A 24250-nucleotide genomic window follows, 5' to 3' on the forward strand; every position below is an offset into this window, starting at 1 on the left:
ACTTGCCCAGCATCCTGAACAGAGAGGTACTTCCCTCAATCAAACACCATGCACACATCAGGGGCAGAAACACATTCCTAGAACCCAACAATCTTCTTTCACTACTCAACCTTTAGATATTATGATTACTAAGTCTTTAAATTATGCAAACTATTTTCACATCTGCCTTGCTGGCTAAAACAGCTCCAGACTGGGCAGAGCAGAACCTCATCCCCATTTTAACACCTTGCTCACTTGGAAGAGGCTTCACGGCTTCCCAGACTGTTGTTATCTACCTTCTTGTCTGATGTTCCCCACAGTCCTGGGAAGCTGACAGGGTGGGATTACTACACATGAAAAAACTGAATCCTTAAGTGAGTTAAGATCCTTGCAATCACACATAAAACTAGAACCCAGGCTTCCCTGGTGGCGCAGTGGTTGAGAGTCCGCCTGCCGATGCAGGGGACACGGGTTCGTGCCCCGGTCTGGGAAGATCCCACATGCCGCAGAGCGGCTGGGCCCGTGAGCCATGGCCGCTGAGCCTGCGCGTCCGGAGCCTGTGCTCCGCGACGGGAGAGGCCACAACAGTGAGAGGCCCAAGTACCGCAAAAAAAAAAAAAAACAAACTAGAAGCCATGTCTTCCAAATCCTACTTCAATAAAAAAGCATGAACAGCCAAAGGGCCAGCAGAAGGTCACAGATCAGTGTGGTCACCCGAGTGTGGCCCTTGGAGCACCTGGGTGTTGGCTAAAGTGTGAACTCCTGGGCCTCAGCCTCACCCATGAAATCCAAACACCCAGCCCTCGGGAGTTTACATGTACGAAGTTCCCAGGGAACTGTTTTCGCACATTTACGTTTGAGAACCTCTGACCCTGAGAATTAGAACAAAGTGGGAAATAACTCTATGAACAACTGAATTGACATCACATTCTGAGGGAAATAAGGGAAGAGTAAATCCAAAGTCATGCTGTCTACGAAATAATGTAAAAATCTGCTAAGGAACAATAAGCATATTATCTAAAATCAAAACACGATAGTACTAAAGATGGTAAAAAAAAAAAAACAAACCACAACTCACTGTCCAGGAACATACAGTACCATGGGAGGGATGTCTCATTTAGAGACCCAGCTGGTTAAGTTAATAGGTAATATGTATTTAGTACTGAGTGCCAGAGACAATAAGCTCGCTCAATGCGGCATCTCGTTTACTCCTCACAAGAACCCAATAAGGTAGGTGTTATTACCCGCAGGTGACACATATACACAGATGACGGCACTTGCCACAAGGCACTGCTAGTTAAATAGCCAAGAGCCAGAATTCCAACTAAGGTCAATCTCAAAAGCCATTTCTCGCAACGTTAAGCTAGATTGCTTCCCCGAATTGTATTAACCAAATATAATGCATTAATAGAATGTATTAGATTGCACATACTTTCAGTTTTCAATTAATAAATCAAGTATTTCCAAGTCAAAGCCTCTTATAACTGTCACTGAAATCTTCTAGGTCTGTTTAATAGCTGGGTCTCGTTGGAAATAGCAATTATTAATTTAGGCTGTCTCAACCTGGCCCGCTTAATATGATTTTTTTCAATCCAAGTTTAACAGTGTCACATAGCTGCAGGCCCACGACAGGACTGGGCCTTTTAATTATCTCATTCGACTGCCCTTTCTGATGGACGACAGCGATAATCACATCTGGCCCCTCTGTTTCCACAGAACTCTCCTGTGGAGTCCAGGGTAACAGGAGACAGAATGATTGCTTGGGCTCTGTCCCCGCCATCCCAGATCCTCAGTCACCCCTGGATCCCCAGCATCGGACAGGAACCACAATGCTATATATGAGCTTGAGGTGGCACCAGGTGCCCCAAGCCTTCCTGCTGAGCTCACACATCACAGCGCACGGCTGCCCCCGCTGCCAGCTGGCCCTGGAGGGACCCCTCCGTGCCCTGGAGCCCGCTGGAGCCGCCTCAGAGGCTGTGAGGCCACGGCAGCAGCTTCCAAGAGGAATAACCTCATTTCACCAGGACACGCTTGAGAGCCCTTCCCCTCACACAGACCAGCATCTGTGGGCCCAGGTGGGCACACAGCTATGCTTTCAGCACAGTGGAGAAGAGAATCATTCCAAGTAACTCGTTTACTCCAGGCATGGTGAGAAACAAAGTTCCATATGAACAAGGACAGTTCAACATCACTGCAGGAAGAAGATAAGGAGCTAGCAGAAAAAAGAGCAGGACAGCATTTGGGAGCCTTCAGTGATTGCAGAGGTTGGGTCAATAATGTAGAGAATGCATTTTAAAAAGCAAATTGTTGGGCTTCCCTGGTGGCACAGTGGTTGAGAGTCCGCCTGCCGATGCAGGGGACGCGGGTTCGTGCCCCGGTCCGGGAGGATCCCACATGCTGCGGAGCGGCTAGGCCCGTGAGCCACGGCCACTGAGCCTGCGCGTCCGGAGCCTGTCCTCCACAATGGGCGAGCCCACAGCAGTGAGAGGCCCACGTACCGAAAAAAAAAAAAAAAAAAAAAAAGCAAATTGTTGAAATGCATAAATAGAGATAGGAAAGGGAGAGAACAAAATATGATCCCTCTACAGTTTTCAGTACGGTTCACCCCAGAGCTGGAGTCTAGCATAGAGCTCCATGACTCAACGGAAAACTATAAAAGATTTAGCAAAGAACCACCAGATTTGAAAAATAAAATCTCAAATTTCCAGGGCCAAGATGACATCCTAATTTCCTCCTTCTTCCAATTTCCCACTGTAAGGGGAATGACCTGATCGAAGAAATTTTACAGCATTATTGGAAACCAGACATAAAACGTCACGGTATTTGTCTTCTGGAGGTGACATAGATGATAGCAGAGTGATGAAGGGCACCAACCTGCTAGGCACCCAAAAAGCAACAGGAAGTCTGCCAGAAGAGCAAGGAGGGGACTTGTCTCTATGCTCTTGCCATCCTGAGCCCCCCCACCATCTCCCAGACAAGAGATGCGTGGAGAAGGACGGATATAAGTGACAGTTAAGTGACAGGCTGCTCCGTCCACTCCTCGCTGGAGACTGAAACACCGGCAGAAGGGACCAGTGTAAACCTCCTCTACACTCAGCACCCAATTATAGCTCATTAACACTCATTAACGGTGATAATTTGAAGACGGTACGCAATTGCTCTTAAAATCTTCAGTCACTAGTTTCACTGGGCATGAAAGTCAAAAACATCCCTGGCTAGTGGGAGCCCCACTGGGTTCTAAAGGGGTCCCCGCCCACTGCACCCACAGACACACAAAGAGCAAGTGGGAGACTCACAGGTGTGGCTGCTCCCAGCCTCTCAAAATTTCCATCTTCTCTAGTCCCCAGAAAACTTCCATCCATCAGCCTAAGTCAATAAGCCATGAATTATTGAGCTCACAGGATATAGATCATGAATATGTATGTGTGTGTTTGGAAGATGAGATTCTAAAACAAATGGGCCACATATATACAACGGAATATTAGCCATAAAAAGAAACGAAATTGAGTTATTTGTAATGAGGTGGATGGACCTACAGTCTGTCATACAGAGTGAAGTAAGTCAGAAAGAGAAAGACAAATACCATATGCTAACGCATATATATGGAATCTAAGAAAAAAAAAATGTCATGAAGAACCTAGGAGTAAGACGGGAATAAAGACACAGACCTACTAGAGAATGAACTTGAGGATATGGGGAGGGGGAAGGAAAAAGAAAAAGAAAATAAAAATTAAAAAAAATAAAACAAATGGGCTCCACAGTGGCTTATAAGAAGCCAGCACACATGCATGCCTTTAAGGAAATGGCTGCAACTAGTCTACCCGTATATATTGTTCAAACATGGTTTTAGCACACAAGAGATGGTGGAAAAATCAGTGTTTCTGGTGGGTTTTTTGCTTCTGTTTTTCCAAGTGCATGTGTATGGAATAATTTGCTGAATGAAACACTGCTGGCTGCTCTCCGCAAAATCCAAAGGTACGGGCTTTCTTTGAGGTCATGGGTATTGCACCTAGCGCCTGTGAGCTGCCATCGGAAAAGAATGGTGTGTCATTAATTTTCCTTCCCTCCATCCTTTATTTCAGCACACTCCCCTCAAGGTCTCCACCTCCAACCATCACAGAGAGCCCCAAACTTCTGCCCTAATTCCCTCACAGTTTCCAAATAAAGGAGCCAAAATAACCCACAAAACAGAACATCCTAGTTTACAAGAAACTTGACAGAAATAATATGACAGGGCCCAGCACGCTCTGTATGCAACTCCGCCCCCTCCTGTAACCTTGCTGGGGCCAGGGCAGCACTGAAGCCATCTTTGGCTGCTACTGCCAACCATGCACCGGTCTCCCGCCAGCCCAGGGCCCCTAATCGACAGTCTGGACAAGGATTCCTCTAAGCTGGAGACAAAGCCAATCAGCCTGCTCCACTTCTGGGCTTGTCTGTGGCTCCTCAGCCTGACCACTACGTTCAAAAAAAAAAAAAAAGAAAGGGGGGTGGGGGGCGGCATCTCTCTCTACCTGGAGACTTTCTTCTACTATTATCATCATCCTCAAACATTTATTGATCACCTAAAATGTCCAGGACACCACGCTACCCCCTATTGCCAGGATCAGCAAACTTTTTCTGTAAAGGGCCAGAAAGGAAATATTTTAGATTTCACAATTTACATACAGTCTCTGTCATATACTCCTTTAAAAAAATCTTGGAAAAGCGTAAACAAATTCTTTTTAAAAATTGTGGTGAAGTACACATAATATAAAATTTGCCATTCTAACCTTTTTAAAGTGTACAGTTCAGTGGTATTAAGTACATTCATATTGTTGTGAAACCAACAACACCATCCACCTCCAGAACTCCTTCCGTCTAACGAAGCTGAAACTCTCTACCCATTAGACAACTCCCCATCCTCCCCTCCCCCAGCCCCTGGCAACCACCACTCTAATCTGTGTCTATGAATTTAAGTGTTCTAGATACCTCATGGAAGTGGAATCATACAGTATCTGTCTTTTATGACTGGCTTATTTCACTTAGCATAATGTCCTCAAGGTTCATCCATGATGTAGCATGTACCACAATTTCCTTCCTTTTTAAAGCTGAATAATATTCCATTGTATGTATATACCATGTTTTTGTCTAATCATTCATCTGTAGGTGGATGTAAAAACCATTCTTAACATTCAGGATATAGAAGAACAGGCCACAGGCCAGACCTGGCCCACAGGTCGTAGTTGCCAAACCCTGCTATAGAGGCACCAAAAAACATACAACACAAACCAGAGGTTCTGAAATTTTCTCAGTCTCTGGCACCTTCAGTGTATCAGTAATTTTTCACAGCACCCCTAAGCCAGAAGAAATACCCAACCATCCCATCTATTATGGATTTAAGTCCAAACAACTTACTATGTGGTTAGGTCCTAACAACTTAACTCCTGTTGGGCACTCGAACCTCAGAATCAGACTGGACACTGCCAGCCTCCCACCCTGTTCCACGTGGATTTTCATGGGATACTTGCTTTTAAGCACAGCACCCAACAAAAACTCGGTTTTGCAGAAAGTATGCCCATACTGAAAGGAATGTATATTTAATGCAGAAACTGGCTTATTTCAAGTTGGTTAATTCACGTGGTGTCCAACAGGTGTCACTGTATTTCCCTCATAAATGTAGGCACTTTTCACTGAGTTCTCCCACCAAGAAGCCCAGGGTTCCTTGGCACACTGTTTGGGAAATGCAGATAGAGACTATTCCAGGGGGTTCAGATAGAGGTGGGGAAACAGAGTCAAATGCCAAGAATATGCTGAACAAGAGACAGTAGCACATGCTCAGTGTCCAATGACCACTGACAGACACTGAGCTACAGATTCTAGACAAGAGACAGCCTAGAGCCCCAAAGTCAGGGACAGCTGCAGGCAGGAGTGGGATTTAGGCTGCCCCTTGAAGAGACAGTAAGACCCGACAGGAGAAGAACAAGCAAACGGAACAGACTAAGTACAGGAGAGGCCCCGACATAAGAACGAGGCGGGTAGGAGGGGGGCCCTGGAGCAGCGTGCACACTGAGGAGACGTAGGAAATGAGCCACTCAAGGTTTCAGGGGAAGGTGGTGCATTTAAAGATGTGTTTAGAAAACTTAATCCAGTAGCTATGGGTGCAAGAACCTGAAGAAAGAAGTCGTAGCAATGAGACCCATGTCAAGGTGTGGTCGAGGTATGTACAGAGGGTGACCTACATGGACACTGTTGGGAGAAGAAACAAAAAGGATCAGACTAAAGAACCTTATGGGAAAAGGCTGGCCTTGTAGCAGGGGGGAGCATGAGAAGAGATTCAAGAATAATCAAGGTTTCTAGACCAGGTAACTAGGGGAAATGATGTCATTCACACAAAGGAATTGTGCAGAGGCTGCGCTCAGGTGGCCCGGAAAGAGAATATGAGTGTTGCTTTTGATATTCTACGTCTGAGGGCATGGCAGGTAACTCAGGCAAAGGGATCCAGCTGGTGGCTGATCAGCAGAGCCCAAGCCCTGGGCACACCCACATGTAGGGCAGGAAAGGAGAGAGGTCAGACAGACTCTGAAGGAGAACAGCAGAGTCTGGAGGGTGGAGGTCAGAGGGAAAGCAGGCAACTCTGGTCCAGGAGTCAGAAGCCTCAGGTTTGTAAATAAAGCGATTCTTTAAAATCCCAATATTTTAAACAAATGTTTAAAGTGCATTTAATGATGTGGCGAGAGGAACGCTGGCGGTGGTGCCCGGGGAGCGGCAGTCTGCTGTCTCAGGTTCTTCGGAGGATCTGATGCTTGGGGGCCGGGACCACCTCTTCTCCTTGGAGCCTTTACTCCCTGCATCCCTACTTTCTCCAGCCCCTTCCCCTCAACCCTTCACTTCTCTTCAAAGTCCTTCCTTTCTGATTTTTCAGTTCCCCACCATGCTTCCCAAAATGCCAGTGCACCCGCCGACCTAACTTTGTCCCCACCGGACTGTCCCTGAGCGCCTCACCATCGGAAGCCCCCTGCACTGAAAACTCCTTGCTATGGACGTAAGAGCTCACCTGCCCTGGGAGTCAGGGTAGGGCCTTTGCCCAGCCCCCATCCTCCTGGGCCTCCCCTGCACAGCCACACTCCGGGTGTAGTGTATCCAAACACAGCCTCCGAGCCTTGGGTCCTGCCAGCGCTCTGTCCCCAGATGTCCTTCCCCAGATGCTCACCTTCATGGGTCAGCACCCAGTCACTCTCCCTCATCACCCACTCCGTGTCACAGCGCACCCCTCACCCACCCACCCCTGCTGCTTTCTCTGTCACGGCACTTATCTTAGTCCATCTTGTTTGGAGTTTGTGGTTGGCCTGTCCGTCTCCTGGGTCCCAGATCACAAGCTCCACGGAGATGAGAGGGGTTTTCAGTCACCTCCATCTCCCCACAGGGTCTGATCACATGTTTTGCACCCAGCGCACACTCACCAAGTGGTCTTTGAACACACGATATTACCCTCTGCCTGCATATGAGATGGCAGACTCTGTCCTGGAGTGAGTACCATAATACCTTTGCGTGTGACAGTATACTGCTTTCAGAATGCTCTCATGGAATGGACTTGAGGACACGGGGAGGGGGAAGGGTAAACTGGGACGAAGTGAGAGAGTGGCATGGACATATATACACTACCAAATGTAAAACAGATAGCTAGTGGGAAGCAGCCACATAGCACAGGGAGATCAGCTCGGTGCTTTGTGATCACCTGGGGGGGGGGGATAGGGAGGGTGGGAGGGAGACGCAAGAGGGAAGAGATATGGGGATATATGTATACATATGGCTGATTCACTTTGTTATACAGCAGAAACTAACACAATATTGTAAAGCAATTATACTCCAATAAAGATGTTAAAAAAAAAGAATGCTCTCATGTTTGAGGCAAGAGGAGTGTTACTATCTCCACTGTGCAACAGAGGAAAATGAGACTCAGAGAGGTTAAAAGCTTTGCACAAGGTCACACAGCAGTAAATACAAGAGCCAGGATTAGAACCCAGATCTTCTGACTCATGGTCTAGAACTCTTCCACCACACACCCTGCCTCTGTGTGAATCCGTGTAATGATAAGCTTGACTTGGTGATGGTTACCTGTGCTTGAGATATTGCTCTGCTGTTTATTCATGTCTCATATGTTGTTGGCATATCTGCCTGTCACACTAAAGTCTAACTATGTTTTAGGTTCCAGAGGATAAGGATCAGTATACAGTCTTAGGCGGTAACTCTAAACTGTACTTTCTTATGTGTTTCTAGAAAATTTTAAGCCGCAATTTACTTAAGCACTAAACCCAAACACGCTCTTACAGTTGCCATCTCTCACTGCTGATGAACACTCTACAATGCTGAAGCGAGTACACACATGTGCTGATGGCTTCCATTTGCCCATGCATACCCACTCTTCATCTTTTCCACCTGCTCTGAGCCCCAATTCACCTGTATGCACCAATTTTCTCCACGATTCCCTTGCCACCTGGATTCCATCTGGTTCACCCAGTGGAGTCCAGCAGGAGATCGGAGGCAGGGAGGAGAGTGAAGTTTGGCTATTTATTCCCCTGACTCCCTCCCAGATTGGCTGTGACCCACGTCTGAGGTTCCTGGTTCTTATCAGGGGGGGTCTCTGCATATAGCTCTCGGACCCTTTACGCACAAATTCGGTCTCAGGGTGGTGACCGTGGTAAACCTGCCCAGAATATGGCCACAAATTCTTTGACATTCCTATCATCAAGATGTGGGGTCTATGTCCTCTCCCCTTGAAAGTGGGTGGGCTCTGCGACTACCAGGAACAATAAAACATGGCAGAAGTGACACTGTTTCAGTGCACAGACTGGCAGCTTCTACCTAGGGATGCTAAGGCAGAACTGTTCTGGGAGACGCAGGCCTCCTCTGAAGGCCTTTCTCACACTGCACAGAAGTCTCGGACACTCTGGCCAACCTCTCCCCCCTCCCTTCACCCGGGGTCAGGTTTGCATTGCAGTCTGACAGCTCCCCCAGCCTTCCCCACCTTGCTTCCTATTTTCTCTCTCACAAGCACTTCCCCTAATAAAATCCTTGCACATTTAATCCTACCTTGGCATCCTCTCCTCTGAGGACCCAGACTAATACAACCATCCCAATAAATATTCAGCCTTGAAAACTGAGCTTTGATATTAAACATATAAAGACAGTAGAACTAGCTTTTGCTGAATAAGGGCGGTCCCATGAATCTAAGGTCATAAATAACCAGTCTTATATTGGGTTGGCCAAAAAGTTCATTTGGGTTTTTCCATAACATCTTACAGGAAAACCCGAAATGAACTTTTTGTCCAACCCAATGCAATGGGATGTCTGTATGTATGGCTGGATCTAATTCCTAAATGATCTATATTAACACGGTATCATTTTCTTTAATAAGACTTTTACAAAGTATGATTTTCACCTATCTCCAGAAATGTATCCTTCCCCAGATGTCCAAAATAGGTTCTCAATCCCTTGTCCAAAACCTGGAGACCATGTGCATTTTGGAATTCAAAACTTTTCAGGAAGTAATATGTACATCTGCCATAGTTGACATAACAAACCCAGCAGGTCTGGTGCAAAGCTCTACAATCAAATACATTAATACAGCAAGTCCCCTACATATGAACAAGTTCTGTTCCGAGAGCACATTCATGAGTCCAATTTGTCCGTAAGTCCAACAAAGTTAGCCTAGGTACCCAACTAACACAATCGGCTAATTAGTACTGTACTACAATAGGTTTATAATACTTCTCACACGAATAATACATAAAAAACAAACACAAAAAATAAAACATTTTTAATTTTACAGTACAGTACCTTGAAAAGTATGCCAGACGCGTGAACCAACTTATGTGATTGGACCCGCGAACGCACATGTGCATCTTTGAAAATTCGCAACTTGCAGGTTCGTATGTAGGGGACTTACTGTACTATGTCCTCCACGAAACATACAAATATTAAAACAAGTGGTATAAAAATAAATAGCCTAGAGACAGTGCAGGTATGGGTTTGCCACCAAAGGAGTTCAGCAAAGGTTAGACTGCACTGCCATAAGAATTATTGAAAACATTCAGCTTTCAGAGCTTTTTGAATGTCTGAGTGTGAATAAGGGATTGTGGGCCTATATAGCCACGCTAAACTATGCAGCCGTTTAAAAAAAACAAACCAACCAGATACTCCTTTGCACCAACACAGAAGAATAAACGGCCATCCCCCAGCGCGGGATGAAGACGGCACCGAGCAGGACCCGTGCGGAGGCAGGGTGACGTTACGCGACTCCAGAGAGGGGAGAAGAAAGGTGGAGATGATCTTCACTTGTCAAAGCCCCACACCCACCTTTTACTGCCCTCAACCCTTTGTTACGACTTCAGCTCTGGTTAAGAAATTCTGTGGAAATATTGTTTATGAGTATTGACTGTGATGTGGGAAAAATTTTAAACCTGAATTTATCTATACTATTTATGAGACACCCCTGCAAACTGCCTCCATTGATTGCAGGCAACTAAAATGTTAGACGTAAATTGGGAGCTGAGATAGTCCACAAAGGAAATTTATGGAGGGTATTAAATAAGCCTCAAGGCAAGGGACACTGAATATGAGAAATGTGGACCGGAGCCGCTCCAGTAGCCCTGAGACTTCCAGATGCCCCTTCCCGGGTCAAAGGCGAGGACACACAGTGTGTCTGCTCCCCCTGGGAGCTCCTCAGAAACACCTAGCCCTGCACTTCCCTCCTCCGCCCTGAGCCCCTGTCGTGCCGCTCACAAGAGGCTCTTCTCTTCATCAGCCACATAGGGAGCTGAGAGTCAGCGGAGAGGCCGTTCACCTTCCTCCTCTGCCCTGCTTCGTCCTAAACCTCCTCATTCTAAGTGATAAAAACACAAACAATGGAAGATGAAAAGCAGGGAGCGAAATAAATTAGGAAGGAAATATTCTCCCTAGTCGCTAAATAGCCCTGGGAGAAATGGTCTGCAATGGGTGAAAGTTAAGGAATATTATTAGGGATGGGAAATTCAAATCTAGCTTAGCATTAGTATTTTATATATTCAGTATTGACTGTTTTTTCCCCCAATAAGCATGTATTAACAACTTCATGATTTTTCAATCTCATATTTTAATTGTGGGCATAACTGAGAACAATGTTAGTTAACACATGTAGGTGCTGTTATTTTTCTCTAGGAACCACTGTCTGGGAATGTACTGAGTGCCAACACTCTGCCCAGCACTTTAACAAGCATCATTCCATCCTTGTGCTGTTTATTCAACCCCCAGGTCTAAGGGACTGTGCTCAGCGCTGGAGATTCCCCAGGCGGCAAAACGGGTGTGCGGCTTACCCTCAAGAAGCAGGCAGAGCACTGTGGAGACATTACACAAGGTCCCGCACATTGAATGATTTAATTCCACTAGTGGTGAGTGCTATGAAGGAGAAGTACTCAGAGACCAGTCAGAGCCTCCTAACAGCTCTCTGAGGTGGATCTCATCCTCGATTGTAGATAAAGAGTTATCATTAATATTTGTAACATTAAGGTATGCTAATTATAGTAACATAAAATGTCCTGGACAAATAATAATTACAATTATCACTATTATAATACTGACTTGGGAAATAATTTTATATCAGCTGGTCAATGAGAAAAAGGATGGGAATAAATGAGGAAGAAAGTCTGAATGCGCGAGAGAGTATGTGGATAATTACTGTCAAAGAATTTCCAGGGCACCATTCTATTCCCCCATAAAGGAAAATTCCTCCATGTAGTGGCTTAGAGACCTTCAGACACCCTCCCCTCCTCCAGAACAGCAAGGTACTAACAGAAGGACAAGGTAGAAACAAATACAAGGTTTGTATTTTCCAGAGATGTGTCCCATATTTCCCAAGACAAATTTAATTTCAAAGACTTGGTTCCTTGGTTCCCATAAACCAGTGAAATAACCTGGAACCCTCCATATGTTGAAATCACAACCGAGATTACCTCCTGAACCCAGAAGTAACACAAAAATCCTAGTCAGACCAAGTACCCTGTTTGTTTGGCAAAATATTGCTACTGTGCTCAAAAGGCACTAAATGATAAGAGGTGAACATCTTCCACCAAGACCTGCTGCTCTAAACGAGAACTCCCATCATCACCACAGCCAGGCTTCCAAGTTGCCATGATCAGGTGTTCTTAGCTTCTATAAAACGTGAGCCCATGGAAGTGGAACGTCCAGATATACAAAGGTGGGCATTCCATCAGAAGGCACGTGATACGTTGTTCCTTGCTTCTCTCCCTGCCAGGGCTGCCAATGCCAATAACTTGACAAGGATCCTCTGAACTAAGTACTATATATGTGTCTTTACTTAGTGAAAAAAGAAAACTCCTTAAAATTAGAATGCTAGGTCCACGATGTCTCCTGATAGCTCACAAAAGAAAAGATATCAGTTGATTTATTCCATGAAATGAGAGCGTCATAAGGAATTCAGAGTGATGCTAATGAGACAGCCAACCTTTGATGGGACCTTCACTTGGCTTCGCTTTAATTTTTGCTGTCACAAAGCTGTTATAATAAAAAACTATGTTCTGTTAAGTAGATGGCAGCTCCAGGGCACTTGTGCCACCAGTGCCCCTCTCCATGTCCACAGGAAGCCTCACACTCTCTATGACAGACCTCTTAAGCTCAGAGGACAGCTTCACAGAGAGTTCCAAGTAGCCACTACCTATGAACTCAAGTAGACACAAGAGCCAGTCCAGTTGCCAATGCTTGTTTAGACTCCCTTACTGGACATTCACAATGTCCTGTTCTATGACATCAAATGTATCCCATCAGACTTAAGCTGTTGCCGGCATTAAGACCTGTAATTGACACTGGTAAGGAATATGGATGGAATGAGAAGGAAAATAAGGCTAAAGTCGCCATCAAGTCAATTACACTGTGTTCACCTTCCTCAGTTTCCATCAGTTGTACTAGAAACAGGTAGAAGATTACATCAGCCAATCACTGACCTTATGGAGAGCTGGAGCCAAGACTGGTACCAAGAATCCATTGTAAATATAATTGACGAGCTGATTACGAATCAAGGGGTGAGCCACCTAAGAGAGAAACGGCAGTCATGAAAAAGATAAGGAGCACAATCTTTAGGTCTTCTTAAAATCAACCATTTCTGTGTACATCCTGAATTCAAGAAGGAAATCCAAATTTTGGCCATTTATTCCACGGTTAAGGAAAAACCCAGACTTCAAACCAACATGTAATTTTTCCAGATGGTTTATCCCATTATAAACAGCCTGGACTTTCAAATTTTAAAACGGGTTATTTTAAGTTTCTATCTGAAAAAACAATAATAAATAGACTGATTATGTATAGGGACTCATAAATTAAAGTCGACAAACTGGAAAGTATAATTTTTGCTCCATAACTTCCTCTATGTCCTATCTCAACCTGTGACTAATTAAAAAAATAATAAGAACTGTCAAAATAGACAATTAAAAACATTCATTTTGGTAGCAGAAAAAAAATTCTCATTTTGAAAATGCATTTTCTGATAATCATTTATATTGGGGAAGAAAGCATTTAGAAAATTTTTTCATAAAAAAGATACTGTTAAAAAGCAGAAAACATTATCAGAGGTACAACACTTCCTATATTTAATTTTCAAAATATATTTAGCATGGATAAGCCTTACTAATATCTTTTATAATTACAACCATCCCTGGGTGTCTGTAGGGAACTGGTTCCTGGATGCCCACCCCCACCAGGATACCAAAGTCGGCAGATGTTTAAGTCCCTTATATAAAGTGGCACAGTATTTGCATATAATCTACACACGTCTTCCCATACACTGGAAATCATCTCTAAATTACTGTATAATACCTAATACAATATACATAGTTGTAAATACAATGTAAACGCTGTGTAAATAGTTGCTGGTACACAGCAAATTCAAGTTTTGCGCCCTTTGGAACTTTCTGGATTTTTTTCGAAATATTTTCAGATCCTCTGTTGGTTGAATCCACAGCTGTGGAACCTGCAGATACAGGGGTCAACTGTAATCTCTTCACTTATACCCCCAAACAAAAAATCTTAAAAGTATATGGCTTCAATCTCAAAATATGATACAAAATGTATCATTTCTCTGTTCTTAACCATGCCCGTTAGCTTTCTCCTTCTCTAAAAAAATAAAAATAGCATCAAACAATAAAGTAAAAAGCAATTTCTAGGGAAGTGAGGCTAGATCTTTAAATTACTAACAATCTCTCTCTCTGTGTATATTTGGGGAGAAACTAATAGTTCCATCTTTTTTATTTCCACGTTCTTCTGCAAGAAAATATTGACAGACTGTAATGTTAAAGGAAAAAATAACTTAAGATGCAATCCATTTATCTCATACATAAATAAAATTTCCTTTGCCTTAGCAATAAAAATGAGATGGGAACTAAAGTAATTTACTTGCATTTTCTTCCAGAAGCCATTTCTTTATTTGGTAGATAAACAGATTATAACTAACATTTTTCACCTTACAATCACCATAAAGAAAATTTGATTTCTTAATAAATCCAAGATTAAGGTAATATTTGTGCTATATAGAAATAAAACATTTTTTGATGAAAACCTACTACACCCTTGTGTATTTATAAAATCTGTTTTGTTTTTTTTTTTTACTGAAAACAGTAACAAGAAATCTGAAGGTAAAAATCTAATCAAAAAGCCAATATACTAGAGTTCAGTGGTTGTTTGTTCCCCGAAGCAGGCCTATTTCAAATCAAATTTAATTTGTGTTGCTAAGAAGATGCTTAACTTCTTCTAAATTCAATTGGAATAACAATATTCTTTATGCAGTAAGCACCATTAAGCAAAATAAAGTGTTTTCCTTTGTAGACTCCCAAGAAGACCTTGAAGTGAAAGTGGTATAATTTGGAGTACTTAGAAGCCTAAAAATATCTATTTACTGAGTCAGGCATTGAACTTATTTTTGATAGTTAAGTGGATAATCAAAACAGAATTAACACTTTTTATAACGAAGGTAAAGAAAATCTACTCTTTTTTTCTCAATTGAAACTACCCAGAAACCTCTAAACTAACACTTTTACTCATTCGAGAACATTCAGTAGGCTTAAAGTAAAGCATCAGTATTCCATAAACGTTTATTGAAATAAGAAAAGGAACGTTTATCAACTGATCCTTCACAATGCTTGTATCCTGAATGGACCACGACAGAGGGTTCCTTGCCTGCTCCCACCTGAATGACGGCGTTGCAGAACTCAAGGGAGTTCATGAACTGGACCAGAGGAGGGAGCAGGACCCAGTCGTCCTTCAGAAGGCAGTGCCATTCCTCGTCTTTCTCTTCCAGCTTGGCAGGCAGGGAAGAGTACAGACCACTGAGCCCGGTCGCAAGCACCTGTATTCAGAAATAAAAACGTAATAAACACTTTCCCCAGGTTCTTAACCTGCAACAAACAGCTCCCAGGTGATGCCACTGCCACTGGTCCAGACTGTACTTTAGGTAGCGAGGTATTCCAGCATCAGAGGCTGTCAGCTAGGAAGGATTCCACAGCTGGAGGCGGGAGGGAAGGACAACTCCAGCAGAGGGAACAGAAGCACCAGAGGTCTTCGGCTAATACCTACACGATGCTACAGGTTGTTTATCTCCTATGTGCCAGGCCTACGCTGGGCAGTGGTAGGGGGAGAGCGAGGGAGACACATGCAAGATGAAGAAAACATGGTTCCAGCACCCAAGGTATGCAGGAGAGGAGCGAACTCATAAACAGTGCGTTCTATTACACGACGCTGAGTGCACACACAGAGATGACCCACACCCCCCGTTCCACGGGGACACCCCCTGGACTGAGGCGGCCCGGGACAGAAGATCTCACACGGGCAGCATGAGTAGCTTTATGAGAAAGAGTCCTGCTGGCATGTTAAAGCTCATGACTGACACGTGCGTGCTTCCAGTTTAGAGAGTGCTTTCATCTCATCTCCACAAATGATAGCAAGAAGAAAGAACTGGGGGTCACGGGTCAGTTAGATGGGACGACGAAACTTCAAACAGAGGTAAAATGGGTCTACACTGAAGCATGGGCAGTGGGAAAAAGAGGAGTAAAGAAAGGGGAGGATCACATGTAAGGTGGACATGAGGGTGAGCTAACTATCATACCGACCTATCCAGTATTAATCCAAAGCGCACAAGGTTTACTTTCTTCCCCTGCTCGGTTTCTAAATGACACTGACAGTGTTTGGGCTCAGTTAGTGACGGTGAGTGAGAACTCCAAACTGTCACTTTATCCAGCTTGGTCATTAAGAAAATGCAGATGCATTCAATTGAGACAGAAATATAGAAAAGGAACACACATGTTGACTGCCTAGTGGTTTTACCTTGTGGAGAACAGGACCAAGGAAAACAATGAATTTCACAGTACGGGGAAGTGATGCTAGCCAAACAGCACCTTAGGGCTCCTGATCCGGTAGATGTGCAAAGGATGGACAGGAAGTGCCCAGAAAGAAACACAGAAGTGATTTATAAAAGGGGTTGCTCTAGGGTAAACCCTGAGGTTATAAGGAACTCAAATGGGATAGAAACATTCAAGAAAACACTCCATTCTGAGTTAGGCCCGGAAAAGAAACAGCAAAGTATTCACTGATCTCACAGTCTAATAAGAGATGAACAGGCAATTATAACAGTGTAATAAATGCTCAAACTACATAATAGAAAATATGTCACCGGGGATATACAAACCCAGACTTGGAGTGTTGGGAGCAGGAAATGTTCTCAGAAGAAATGATGTCGGGCTCCCCTGGTGGCGCAGTGGTTAAGAATCCGCCTGCCAATGTGGGGAACACGGGTTCGAGCCCTGGTCCGGGAAGATACCACATGCTGCAGAGCAACTAAGCCCGCGCACCACAACTACTGAAGCCCGTGCACCTAGAGCCCATGCTCTGCAACAAGAGAAGCCACCGCAATGAGAAGCCCATGCACCGCCACGAAGAGCCGTCCCCGCTCGCCGCAACTAGAGAAAGCCCACGCCCAGCAACGAAGACCCAATGCAGCCAAAAATAAATAAATTAAATAAATAAATTTTTTTAAAAAAGAAGTGATGTCTAAGCTGCTGAAGAATGAATAAGAGTTAGCCAGAAAAAGAATGTTGGAAAGAAGAATATTCCAAGCAGAGGATGTACAAAAGCTCAAAGGAGCAAGAAAACATGGCACCTTCTGGAACTAAGAGAAGTGCAGTATTACTGGAGCATATAGTTAGAGATGGGAGGAGCCTGGCGGGTACGCTGGAGCCAGATCCTGCAGGGTTCTGTAGGACAGAATACAGAGCTAGAGCCCCGTGGAGAGTCCAGCAGACAGTGTGTGGGTCTGATGCCTACGAGAGGCATCTGGACTAGAGATGGAGCCCTGGAGCTGTCCACATGGCGATGAGACCCCAAGCTATACAGACCAGAGAGAGAAGGGAAGGGAGGTTTAGACCATGAGCTGTAACAAAATAATCCATAGTGCCTGGTGTCAGACACAGAAAGTCAAAAGGAGGTATAAGGACCTCCCTGGCAGTCCAGTGGTTAAGACTTCTTCCAGTGCAGGGGGTGCGGGTTCGATCCCTGGGCGGGGAGCTAGGATCCCACACGCCTCGGGGCCAAGAAAACCAAAACATAAAACAGAAGCAATATTGTAACAAACTCAATAAAGACTTTAAAAATGGTCCACATCAAAAATACTCCTTAGGGACTTCCCTGGTGGCACAGTGGTTAAGAATCCGCCAGCCAGTGCGGGGGACACGGGTTCGAGCCCTGGTCCGGGAAGGTCCCACATGCTGCGGAGCAACTAAACCCGTGTGCCACAACTACTGAGCCTGCACTCTAGAGCCCATGAGCCACAACTACTGAGCCCGAGTGCCACAGCTACTGAGGCCCACATGCCTAGAGCCCGAGCTCCACACAAGAGAAGCCACCGCAATGAGAAGGCTGCACACCACAATGAAGAGTAGCCCCTGCTCTCTGCAGCTAGAGAAAGCCCGCACCCAGCAACGAAGACCCAACACAGCCAAAAATAAAATATAAATACAGTTATTTTGAAAAAAGGAGGTGTGGATCCCGGCGTGCCAAACTTGGAAAAATTACCTACAAACTGTTGCCTCTCCTCCCCCATCTTGATCCTAGAGCACCCTCTGGAGCTCCCTGTGTAGCAACTGTCCTCCGTGCATTTATTAATTTATCAGCCCTCTTCTCCATCTCACCTGGCCTGACATGTTCATTCTCACCCACACGGCAGATGTGGGTGACTTGCCCAGTCAGACGCTAGCAGTACTTCCCCTGAGTAACACATCCGTCAACAACAGAGGATGGGCCTGAGGATTGGTCACCTGGAGGTCTCAGTGCAGAGAAACCAGACGCCGCCAGGGGGCAAATGGGGGAGGGGCGGGATGGGGGAGGGGTGGGGATAGGGGCTATGAGCCCACAGTGGAGTGTGAGGGCAGCAAGAGAAAGACACGAACAGTCTCAACAGTGGAGAAACAGAAAGGTTACATACATTTCTCTGTTCTATTTCCTAGTGACCTAGATTTACTCGTTCATTCATTCACTCACTCATCTAAAAAAAAAAAAAATCAGTGAGCACCGTCAGGCCAGGTACTATGTTAAGTACGGGGACATACGATAGTAGACAAGATAATGCACGTATCTCTTTCAAAATCAGGGCATCTGTGGTCCCAGAGGAGAATGTCCCAGATTTAAAAGCATTTAGCTCCTTGTCAGCAAACCCAAACAAATCACTTAATTTCCAGTTTTGAATGTGACCCCAAGTGAGCTGTTTGTTATAAATTAGAAACCGCTGGCAAGAGAGAACAGAGACCAAAAGTTCTCCTTGAAGGGAAATCTAATCTTGATGCCACATTTTAAAAATCGATTACATTTGCTAACTCATACTAAATTAACCAGAGAACAAAGGCTTTAATTCTGCAACCTCCCAATTCCTTAACCACTTTGAGGCTTTGAAAAAGAATTCATAAAGACAGCTTAATTTGTCTGACTAAGAAGCTGGGAATAACTATTCAGTCTATCGGTATAATTACAGCAACATTAATTTTCAAATTACATACATCAGTGGCGGTAATTAAAAAGAACACATACCTAATATTCACTTGTTTTTAAAAGAGTGTTCTGAAAAGGGCATGGCTGAGATGCGAACACGGCCCACCTGTGCCGGAGGACAGTGCGGTGTGCCCGCTGGACACGCACTCCTGCCATGTGCTCGCCCCTGGAAGCAGAGCCAGAGAATGTTTCTGCAATGGTCTCCAGCGTAACGAAGAAACACAGAAGAAAACAGTCTGCACGATAAAGAGGACTACACGGGCTTAAGAGCAAGATTCCAAATCTTTACTGCTAAATATTTATCCTTTCCAAGACTTTGCTCAGAGTTCAGATTCCTTCATCCAATCCACATATAATTCTAGAAGACCAACGACAGGCCAGGCACCGTGTCAGGCCGGTGCTGGGGAAAGAGCATTGAGCGAGTCAGACTGGGTGAGATGGAGAAGACCACCAATCAACCAACAAATGCAAGAAAGGCAATTACTCCAGGAAGAGATGCAGGTGGTGCTGTGGGAACAGGAAGAGGGGAAGGGAGGGGCAGCAACAGGTCTGCAGGTAATTCTTCCGAGAGTTTGATGGCACAATCTATTTCCTTTCAAGTTTAATTTTTACCTTAAAAATGTAAGAATATATAGACATTCAACAGCGAATTTTTTTAAAATGCTCGTCCACTCTTTTAGCCTTTTACTGATCCTGACCACAAAAAAAGTAACTGTAAAACATTGTATTTATTCCCAACAGATTAAGTATTAACTTTTTTTTTTTTTTTTAGCCGCGCCGTGAGGCATGTGGGTCTTAGTTCCCCAACCAGGGATCGAACCCATGCCCCCCTGCGTTGGGAGTGTGGAATCTTAACCACTGGACCGCCAGGGAAGTCCCATAACCCAGTATTTTTAATTTATCTTTTCTCAAGAGTCTTAAAAAAACAAATCATCATATAAAACCACAAGGATGACAATTTAAAAAAGCAAACCACTTCCCTGACGGCAGTATAGCATGGTAATTGTTGAGACCATGGATTTCAGTATCAGACTAACGTGGTTTTGAACCTGTCTCTGCCATTCACAGGCAGAAAGTCCCTGAAAGTTCAGTTTCTTCACTGAGCTGCTGCAAGGACTGAAGGAAATCGTGCACATAAAGATGAAGGCACGATGGTTTACACACAGCAATGCTTCCGATGGAGGGAAGAGAGATGATGTGCACAGAGCAGTGAGCCATCTGGAAAGGTCCGTCCCCCTTTAACTTTAAACGTCTAATAGTACCCAGTTAATTTCAGCAAAAACAAAAAGATCGTAAGCAGATGGCTTTAGTCTGAAGCTAGCAGCAAAACACCTGGTGGGGACCATATGTGACAACTTGCCGAAATAAAGAGCCTCATAAATTTTAGATATGGGATAAATAACTTTCTACCTGCGGCTGTGTACCGAAAGGTGGCTTATTTCAATTTGCATTTCCTAATGTATGTGTAGGCTGTTTTCGACTTTTGCCAATATGTAACAAGTGACAGGGCTTAATCATCAATACTCCGTTTAAAAAAATCAAAAGAAGCTACGGTCATATACTCCTCAACCATTCATTGGCACTAAATAGTTCCCTAGAGTATCCTCATTCTCTTTCTTTTCTTGGGAAAATACAGCTTGAGACAAGAGGCAGCAGAACCAGCAAGCTCTTCCTATCAACCACAGAACAAAAGTTTCCAAAAGTGGTCCAGTTTTCTGAAAGAGTCATTACTTTTCCCAAAGCCTGATGCTAACACACTTTGACAATCATACTAATTAGAGAAAGCTTTTTGTCAATTGTGGTCCTTAGCTGGATGGTTAATAGTGTATGCTTTTATCTTCAACATAAAGAGGTCTTTTTTTTTTAATTATGTTGTCAGTTGTAATTATAGAAATCTGGGTACAAACGACATTATGGGATCTATCCTGAGGGGCAACTTAGCACAAGGAAGCTCTGTGTTCCATTCTGGCAAATAAGGTCAGCTGGAGATGTTTTTCCTCTAATTTTAATGAACTGTACAGTGTTTTAAAACACTTTTTTTATGAAAGCAACAACTACTCAGTGAAATCTGCCTATAACTTAGTAAGTGGAAATCTAAACGTTAAAAGCATGCTCCATTCTAGTCCTAATATGTTTAAATGTGTAAAATATGAAATATTACCAAAATGTAAAACATAATAGAATAGAAAACCATCCACAAGATTTAAGATTTTAATATTTTGCCATAATTTCTTCAGAGTGCTCTTTATTATTTTAAAAATAAAACATTACAAATAGAGCTAAACCCTACTCCAATCCCATTACCATCCCTCCTCCTTCCTTTGCCCCCAAAAGTAACCACAGTCCTGAACTTAGTACCTATTACTCCTGTGCTTGTTTTTGTACTTCTACTGTATTCATAGGTATCCAAAAACCAGTATACACTAAGATTTCGTCTTAAAACTTCATGTAAATTTTATGTAAATATTAACATACTATATGTAACCTTTTGCTACTTACTTTTTTATGTTGCTAGATTTTATGCTTCTTGTTTTGAGGTTTATTGGTGTTCACACATGTAGATGCAGTTACATGCTAATAAATGTGATTCATTCTTTTTTTATTGAAGTACAGCTGACTTACAATATTATTAGTTTCAACATAACATAGTAATTTGATATTTTTATAGATTACACTCCATTCAAAATTATTATAAAATATTGACTATATTCCCTGTGCTGTACATTACATCCTTGTAACTTATTTACGTTATACCTAGTAGTTTGTACCCTTCACCTATTTTGCCCTGACCCCAAGCCCTCTCCCCACTGATAACCACGAGTTTGTTCTCTGTACCTGTGAGTCTTTTCCTGTTTTGTCATATTTCTTCATTTGTTTTATTTTTTAGATTCCACATATAAGTGAAGACATATTTGTCTTTCTCTTATTTATTTCCTAAGCATAATACCCTCCAGGTCCATCCATGCAGGTTCAAATGGCAAAATTTCATTCCATTTTTATACAAAGAAAACAAAACTATTTCGAAAAAATGGCAAAATTTCATTCCATTTTTATACAAAGAAAACAAAACTATTTCGAAAAAATACGCGCACCCCAGTGCTATACAATATCTTTGTGCATGTACCCTTGTAAACATGTGCCAGATTTCCCTAGGGCAGATATCTAGAAGTGAAGATGCAGGATCACATGGTATGCAAATATTCAATTTCATTAAATATTGCCATATGGCTTTCCTGCGTTATTGTACCAATTTATATTCCCAAGAGTTCCTGTTTTTCCACCCCCTTGACAGCACTTGGTGTTATCAGATGTCTAATGGTTAGCGACTCTGATGCCATGACCTGGTGTTTCATTGTGGGTTCATTTGTATTTCCCTGACGCTAGAGAAGATGAGCATATCTTCATATATTTATCAGGTTTGGGGTCTTTTGGGAAATGTCTGCTCGTATCCTTCACCCATGTTTCCTCATTTTCTTATTAATTTGTAGTATTACAAATATTTTTGTATATTTTGCGTACCAACCACTTGTAGTTATGTGTGTTGCAAATATCTCCTCCCAATCTGTGTTTTTGCTTTTTTAAAATTTATTTATTTATTTATTTGGCTGCTCCGGGTCTTAGTTGAGGCACACGGGATCTCTGTTGCCGCGTGTAGGATCTTTAATTGCAGCATGCGGAATCTGGTTCCCAGACCAGGGGTCGAACCCGGGTGTGGTTAAGAATCCACACTTCCAATGCAGGGAGCAGGGGTTCCATCCCTGGTCAGGGAACTAAGATCCCACATGCCGTGCCATGCAGCCACAATGAAAAAAAGAGTCACTTGGGGCCTAATTGGGAAACTGGATATTAGATCATATTATGGAATTATTGTATAGTTTTCTTAGTGTAATAATGGTATTGTGATTATGCAGGAGCATGTCCTTATTTGTAGGAGATACATGTTAAAATACTTGATACCTATAATTTAATTTCAAATGGCACAGCAAAACAAATAAAGGGCATAGGTAATAAATATACAGAAGTATGACAAATATTAACAATTTTGAATTTAAACGGTGTGTACATGGTGTTCATTTTAGTATTCTTCCAAGTTTTCTGTATTTTGCTTTTTTCCATAATAAAAAGTTGTAAAACATAAATTGCATTAACTTTATGGACTGACTTGCAGAAAAGTGTCCTCTACACAATATCTACAAACTGCAGGGCTTTCCATTTACTTCTATCTTATTTTATGCCCTTCGATAAAGTTGTATAATTTTTCTTGTGAAGGCCTTTTACATATTTGTTAGATTTGTTCAAGATAAATCATGATGCTTTTGTGAATGGTACCTTTTTATATTTTTTTAATAAATTTATTTATTTATTTTTTTAATTTTTGGCTGCGTTGGGTCTTTGTTGCTGCGCTCGGGCTTTCTCTAGTTGTGGCGAGCGGGGGCTATTCTTTGTTGTGGTGCACGGGCTTCTCATTGCAGTGGCTTCTCTTGTTGAGGAGCACAGGCTCTAGGTGCACGGGCTTCAGTTGTTGTGGCACTCAGGCTCAGTAGTTGTGGCTCGCGGGCTCTAGAACGCAGGCTCAGTAGTTGTGGCACAAGGCTTAGCTGCTCCACGGCATGTGGGATCTTCCCAGATCAGGGCTCAACCCGTGTCCCCTGCATCGGCAGGGGGATTCTTAACCACTGCGCTACCAGGGAAGTCCAATGGCACCTTTTTAAAATTGACATGTAGATACTGAACAGGTGAACCACGCAAATGTTTTGATGATTTGTTTTAATACCTGCACTCCTTCTTTAATAGCAGAACTACCCAAAACAATTCAAGTAAGCCCAAACTCAAACCTTTGCAGAGCCCCTGCACAAAAAAGCCTCATTGTTTCATGAGCTGCTGCCTCCACATCACTGCTCAGATCCAGCTCCTCTCTTACATTCTCATTCCTGCCACTCTTGTTTCTCGACCCTAATGTGTGTCCCTGCTTCCTCCACAACTCCCAAACTTACACAGTCAGATTAAACTCCTACAAGAATGTTGATCATGCTGTGTTCTTGATCAAATCTCTTCAAGAGCCCTCCAAACTGAATATGGCAACTGTGGTAGGCAGAATAATGGTCCCCCCAGACCTGTCTATATGCTGGTTCCTGAGCCTGTGAACAAATGAGGCTCCATGGCAAAGGAAAATTAATGTGGCAGATGGAATTAAGGGTGCTAATCAGCTGACCTTTAA

The 24250-nt window shown here is 43.4% G+C and overlaps 1 protein-coding gene across 1 annotated transcript in view; it reads right to left on the reverse strand.

The window, feature by feature from the left end:
• The window catches only part of FHIP1A (FHF complex subunit HOOK interacting protein 1A), a 270219-nt gene that overhangs the window by 65580 nt on the left and 180389 nt on the right, over window positions 1–24250 (reverse strand). Inside the window, exons 5-6 of the mRNA XM_082838676.1 lie at window positions 15188–15346; window positions 12954–13040 (exon numbers count right to left, since the gene is read on the reverse strand). Of these exons, the coding sequence (XP_082694802.1) occupies window positions 12954–13040; window positions 15188–15346 (246 nt within the window). The remainder of the gene's footprint in view (window positions 1–12953; window positions 13041–15187; window positions 15347–24250) is intronic.

Source organism: Leucopleurus acutus (assembly GCF_964270905.1).
Source record: "Leucopleurus acutus genome assembly, chromosome: 4".
NCBI classification, from domain to species: domain Eukaryota; kingdom Metazoa; phylum Chordata; class Mammalia; order Artiodactyla; family Delphinidae; genus Leucopleurus; species Leucopleurus acutus.